Source organism: Buceros rhinoceros, unplaced genomic scaffold (genome assembly GCF_000710305.1).
Source record: "Buceros rhinoceros silvestris isolate BGI_N320 unplaced genomic scaffold, ASM71030v1 scaffold14040, whole genome shotgun sequence".
Taxonomy (NCBI): domain Eukaryota; kingdom Metazoa; phylum Chordata; class Aves; order Bucerotiformes; family Bucerotidae; genus Buceros; species Buceros rhinoceros.
The window spans coordinates 4,248-10,941 of record NW_010390270.1 but is presented as its reverse complement, the minus strand read 5'-3'; the positions used below and the strand labels follow the sequence as shown (position 1 = coordinate 10,941).

Below are 6,694 nucleotides of genomic sequence, written 5' to 3'. Positions count from 1 at the left end.
TCGTATGCCTGCCAAAGCAGCAGCGTGCCGCTGCCTGCCTGCTGCTTCCTTCCTGCATGGAAACAAAAAAATACACATATATTCCCCAGTCCCCCGCAAGACTTTGAACTTGCAAACCTTCTCACAAGATGACTTTCCCCTCGTTTCTGAAAGCTCTTCTTGTTGCCCCAAGTCAGTTCTGAATGCCTTCCTGCTGTCTTTAAGAATGATGGAGAACTCTCCGCATGATGTCCATGCGCTTGGCGAGCACAGCTACTGCGCTAGAAACTTGCGCGAGTCATGAGCGGGTATATTTGAGTTCTTTCATTCTGTGGCTGTGTAATTAATTGCGATCACGGTATCTCCGATGGTCTCGTGTCAGAGAAGTCTTGGTTCATTTAGAGGGCTGGTTGCTGTGCTCGGGAGATGGATTGCATTTCCTGGAGGTGCGTGTACTCAAAGCTGTGTGCGCTGAACCCGGCATTCATGAAGCAAACCTCGTGATCTTCTGTGGGTCGTGTGATGTCTCTCGTTTAATGGCAATGACTCTTAATGGTTGTCAGCAAAACCCAGGTGGAATAAAACAAGGTTTTATACTGCATGATTTCAGCACTCTGTAAGAGCAGACAACTGGTCCCCTGCCAGCATCTTCAAGTAGCAGATGAAGTTGTACCTTCATGTCCCTTTCGGGTAACTTCTCCTCTGGTACCTCGTACTGGGACAGCCAGGCACAGCCGCTGTACCAGCATGTTACAGGACACGTCCCCTTGCCCTGTGGTCCATTTCTAGGAGATCACAAGTCCCAGCTTGGCAGTGGCTGAATCGGCCGGGTCTGGCTTGGGAGGTGAGGAGCCAGCCTGAGCTGCTCTGTCCAGCAGGTGCTGAGGGCACCTCTGCCCTCTGACAGGACACTGGCTGTTGGGTTTGCATCAGTCCTGTTGGGACCCTCCGAGGGATGGCTGGTGTCAGGCCAGTGGTACCTGGAAAGCACTGTTCTACAAAACACACGCAAGTGCGGAGGCTTGCTGCTCTCCCAGCACACTTGCTCTTGCAGCAGCCTTGCTTGCGGTTGCGTGCTGTCTATGAGCAAGCCAGGACCCTGGCATACGGTAGTCTAAAATGGCCACTCTATTTCCATTTTAAAAAGGGAGATCTTTCCCATTTTTGCTTTGAGGCTATATCTGTAAATAAATTTTAGGATTTCTGTCATAATTATCACCACCAGTTACCTGCTCAAGCACAACTTGCAAGATCACACCTCTTAAAATACAGCATCTTTGATAGCTGGCATGTGGTTGATTCATATGTGTGAAGGTGTTAGACATCCTGACCTAAACGGAAACAATCATTGTGTGACAACCATTGAACGTATGCACGGCACGCACAAGAGAGCTTTACTGGAAATGTGTGTTTTCGTGTGTGTGTGTTTGGTTTTTTTTTTCTTCTCTGAAGTGCAGTGGAAAGTCAGTTAAAAGCTTGAAAAGACAACAAGAATCAAGCCCGTCAGCAAGTAACAATTACTTGCATAGGAGGTGTTTCTTCAGTGTGGTTCATTAGAAGAAGCCTTCCCTTCACTGATGCTTCCTCACAGGGAAACTCCTCCCTGGCAGGCTCTTGAGATGTGCAGCCAGGTGACACCCATTGCCGGCCTGGCCAGCAAGTTGTGGGATTTTTCAGAAAACGGCTACCCTTCCTAGAACCGGTGGTGCATACTGGTCTGTCTGTAAAATACCATTACTGGTACGCTCGTTGTGTAGTACTGGTAGAGGGAGATGCAGCTTAGATGCAAACTCTTCCTCCACCCGCACCTGTGGCCACCGAGAAACAGTTGGTGTTTCAAAGGGTCCAAATAACCAACCCTGGGTCAGCAGCGCAGGGAAACAGTGCGGACACATCTCAGCTATGACTGCAGCCTGACAGGATTCTGCCTGTCAGCTGTGGTCAGGTCAAACAACCAGTTTAGAATAAAAATCTGGGTAAGTCCACTCTCCTTCAGACCAAGGGTGGTTTTATTTGGGGTGCCGGGAGGAGGTCCCAGTGTGACTGGCTTTGCGGACATGTGGAGCCCATGCTGGGTGGTTCCCCTGTCCTCCTCTCTCAGCCACTAGAAGCAAGAATGCACCCTCAGAGTTTACCTGGGGTGCTCTGGGCAGGTAGAAGGTGTTGCAGCGGCAGGAGGGATATCTCACTGAATGTTGACCAGTTTCTTTAAATAGCAGCGCTCCTCCTCTGCTGTAGTCAGACGCAACTCTATTAGTGTTTGAAAGTCATTCGGTGCGGTGCTGCCTGCAGCTGCTCGGCACTCAGCAAAGGCGGCTGTACCAGAGCCGGCCTCGTGCGCCCTGCTTCGCAGGAGAGCAGGCAGGAGATGCTGCTGGTCCCAGTTTAATTTGTTTTCTCCATAAATCAGGCTTCATTCCTATTCATCATGTAAAGCTGTTGGATCGTGAGCTGCTGCAGAATGCTAACTAATTTCATAATGCTCTGCATAAGGTGACCCACTTACAAGTTCATCCTTCAGTCGTGTTTAAGCTCTGGTCCTGATTTATGTAACAGCATATTGGTTTCATCAGAAATTGTCTGATCGCTCACGGCGTTGGCTCCTTTTTGACCTGTACATGATTTGTATTCTCCTCAACTTTTAGGAAGAACTTTCTGTCTCTGTGCACATATGGGCAGAAGAACATTAATAAACTTTCTTAGTAGTAGTCAAAGCTTTGCGTTTCTCTGTCACTTAAAGATGTATTAGAGCAGGGATGAACAGGAGGTCGGAGAAGTCTGCTGCAGGCAGGGCAAGGGAAACTCGGCACGAAATGTCCCTCATTACACTGCCCTGTTTGTGTATTTCTGGACTGTGATGAACATTGACTGTTGCACGTTATGAGTCACAGTCCCCTTGAGTTGAGGGCAGGAAGGCAGGACAGCTCTTTTTCCTCTGTGTTTTGCTCATACTCTTGTTTTTTGAACAGAGAATCAAATTACAGGTAATTCCATTGTCCTTAACCTTATCCTAATTCATTGTGCTGGCCTGAATTCCGTTGTTGAGAGAGGCATGCTGCCTAACCGTGTTAGGGCCAGTGTGATTTACTGCACTCGCTTTTCTTTAAAAACACACTTGGAAGCTGTTAATAAGGGAGTTAACGTATCTGAGAGACTTGGGCTTCCTTAACCATAAAGTGCGAGTTTCCATTGCTCTAGGTTTCGGTTTACTGCAAACTCATTAGCTCCCAGCCCTTCAGGACGTCACACAGCACAGAAAGGTGGAATTGTCTGTGTTCAAACCTGTGCGGGAAGATACAGATCCTGTGCCTTCTTCTCTTGTAGCATTCGTTCTTCTGCCGACTGACGGAAGATAAGAAATCTGAAAAGTTCTTTAAGGTTTTTTATGATCGCATGAAGGTGGCACAGCAAGAAATCAAGGCCACTGTCACAGTCAATACCAGTGACTTAGGAAATAAAAAGAAGGATGAAGACTCAGAGAGAGATGCACCGAGCAGGAAAAGAGGTAATCCCCAGTTGCTCTGTTTCTGAAGCAGCAAGGGAGTGAAATGCTGGGTTTTGAACTCGTTTTGATTGATGCAATAACACTCTGATCTCTGATCCCACAGAGCAAGGTTCAGAGATCAGTGGTGCCCTGGCTTGGGATTTCAAGAGCTCCATCCCCTCTTCATCCATTTGTCAGGTTGTGCTGTTGAAATGATGAAAAGTGTTTCTGAGATGAGACTCTGCTGCCTTGTCTATCGTGACAAGCTGCCCAAATCTGATCCATAGCAACGACCCTGGACTGGGGGCTGTGGTCAGTGCCTTCTCTAACAATAAGAGGAGAAATCCTAGTTTTCTTCCGTAGCACGTCCTTCTGTAGTGCTAGATGTGTCTGCCCTAACTAATTAACAGCAGAATTTATAGCTTTGCTGTGGTTCACATAAAAGGTGCAAAGAGAGTGCCATGATAACCTTCTAAACCCGAGCCCCTCACAGCACACTAAACGTACTTACCAAAAGAACCAGTGATGAGTAGCTGGCCTGTGTGGGAAACTGTGGTGGGAAACGTGGGAGTAGAGTTTTCAGGTCCCTGTTATTCAGTTTGCCTGAGGAGGATCTGTTCTTGTGTGTTCCAGCGCGAGAGCCGATGACCCAGATCACCGAGGAGGTCCGCGATCAGTTGCTGGAGGCCTCTGCAGCGACACGGAAGGCTTACAACACTTACCGCAGGGAGGCTGATCCCGACGACCATTATTCAGCCGGAGAAGGAGCACAGTCTGCAGCGGACAAGAGCAAAGATGACCTGGAGATGAGCGCTGTGATCTCAATAATGCAACCCATCCTCCGGTTCCTGCAGCTGCTCTGTGAAAACCACAACCGGGATTTGCAGGTACGGCTCGGCTCCCGAGCAGCCTCCTGTCACGCTCATCCCCAGCCTTTTAAAGCTGATACACGACCAGCTGTTTTCTTTGGCCTTGAAGATAATCCAAAGAAGGGGTTTATACCTTGCTGAACAAGTGCAGGAAGTCCAGTTATCCCTTTATCCAGTTAGCCAATGTTTTCCCACGTATATTAAAAGCCGCTGGGATCAACACTTGGTGTGCCTTTTTAAAGGTATATTTTTAAAGCAAGGAGGTGTTCTGCTGCGAGTTACTGATCTGCTTTTGAGAGGGGAAGGAAAGAAAAGTAAGTCTTGTAGGAAAATAGAGCATTGGGACTCTGGATCCATCAGCCCTCCAGCATACGCATTGCCGGTGAGCAGGTTCTTACGGCTTTTCAGGGATCTGTTGATGTGCACAGAGTTGAACATGTGGAGGTGGTATCAGGACAGCCCCAGCTGGAGCTGAGCCTAGTGAAGGACTTGAAACCCGTTTTGGGGACCTTCTAGCTTGTACCATAGCAGGAGGAGACTAGGGAGAGCATGGGTCTGCTGCTGAATGGGGTGACAAAGGACACTGGGATCGCCACAGTGCTCAATGCTACCTTTACCTTGCTCTTTACTGGTAAGACTGGCCTTCACAAAGCCCAGGTCCCTGAGACCAGAGGGGACGTCTGAAGCAAGCAAGACTTACCCTTGGTGGAGGAGAATTGGGTTAGGAAGCACTGAAACAAGCTGGACACACCCAAGTCCGTGGTGCCTGTGGGATAGCCCAGGCCCCTCTGAAGTGCTGGGTCCAGCCCTGGGCTCCCGAGTCTAGCAGGCAGTCCCAAAGATGATGAAGCGACTGGAGTATCTGACAGGCCAGGAGAGGCAGAGAGAGCTGAGAGAGAACCACAGGCTGGTTTGGGTTGAAGGGACCTTCAGAGCCCACCCAGCCCAACCCCTGCAGGGAGCAGGGACATCTGCCCCCAGAGCAGGTGCTCAGAGCCCCAAGGGCCAACCTGACCTGGGATGGGGCCAGGGATGGGGCTGCTCCCACCTCTGGGGGCAACCTGGGCCAGGGGCTCACCACTATCAGTATCAACAATCTGTCCCTTCTCTCTGGTCTCAATCTCCCTCTGTCAGTTGAACCATCCCCCCTTGTCCTGTCCCACAGCCCCTGCTGATGAAGAGTTCTAGCAGACGGTGCTTTTCCACACCTGGTGAGACCCTGCTCAAAGCCCCTCCCCAGCTTTCTCCGAGCCCCTTGCAGCACTGACAGGCTGCACTCAGGTCTCCCCGCAGCCTCCTCTGCTCCAGGCTGAGCCCCCCCAGGCTGAGAGGTCAGCCTGGAGAGGAGACGGCTCAGGGGCCCCTCACCGCTGTGTGTAAATACCCAGCAGGGGGATGTGAAGCCGACAGAGCCAGGCTCTGCTCGCTGGTGCCCCGTGACAGGGCAGGGAGGGTTGGAGCAGACGGTCTCCAAAGGTCCCTGCCAACCTCCACTGCCCTGTGATGGTCTGGGAGGTGTTTGTGTAATTCAAGCAGCGAGCCCACAACTGGTCCGTTAGTAACCTAGCGCCTGCCTCCGCGGGAGAGAAGATTTTTACTTACAAATGGACAGCAATTAACATGATTTCTGTTCAGCGTAACCACTGCTGCAGGACCAGAATGGAGCGTGAGCGAGTTGCTAGTGAGACACAGAACAATGTCCTAAACGCCCTCCCAGAGGAGGAGTAATTGCCGTGATTGCATATTGTTGTAGGGCATGCCAGAAGTGCTGGACCCTGCGTGAGTGCTTTTCAGACCTGCCAAATCGCTTCCGCTGAACTCGAATGCCCCGCTGCTGGCACCGGGGGAAATCAGATCTGGATGGAGATGTTTCTGCGCTGGGAACGCCTGGTTCTCGTAGCGTTTTGTAGGTGCTGAGGTTACATACATCAGGGTTTCTCCTAAATTTTTCAGAAAACTGTTTGATCTTTGTTTTGTCAAACACTTTTCCTGCCGTTAGTGATGTCGGAGACAAGTAGGGCGGCAGTTTGACGTGGCAGTAGTCCGAACCACACGCACATGATCCTTTGCTGCTGCTGGCTTTGGCTGGGCACTGCGAGCAGAACTGAACTGAAGCCAATGCAGAAGCCTGGCCTGAGCTGTTCACCATCCTGAACAATTACATTTCCCAAAGAGCAGGTAGTTGCATTCAGCTCTGAGAGAAAAAGATTTGAAGAAAAACAAGTGAGAGGAACAATTACCCATATAGAATCCTCTTGCTGCTTGCTTGCCTTGATTCTTGCCTTTTCCTTCATCCCTGAAGGGGAGGCAGGAGTGTGTCTGAAGCTTCAAAATCTGAGTGTCTGCAGCTGGAGCGTTGGAG

At 50.3% G+C, this 6,694-nt stretch overlaps 1 protein-coding gene across 1 annotated transcript in view; it reads left to right on the top strand.

Moving 5' to 3' along the window:
• Nucleotides 1-6,694, top strand: part of LOC104494419 (inositol 1,4,5-trisphosphate receptor type 1-like) — a gene marked incomplete at both ends in the record, with an annotated part of 22,745 nt that overhangs the window by 11,875 nt on the left and 4,176 nt on the right. The window contains 2 exons of the mRNA XM_010137241.1: nucleotides 3,304-3,484; nucleotides 4,097-4,350. Coding sequence (XP_010135543.1) covers nucleotides 3,304-3,484; nucleotides 4,097-4,350 — 435 coding nt within the window. The remainder of the gene's footprint in view (nucleotides 1-3,303; nucleotides 3,485-4,096; nucleotides 4,351-6,694) is intronic.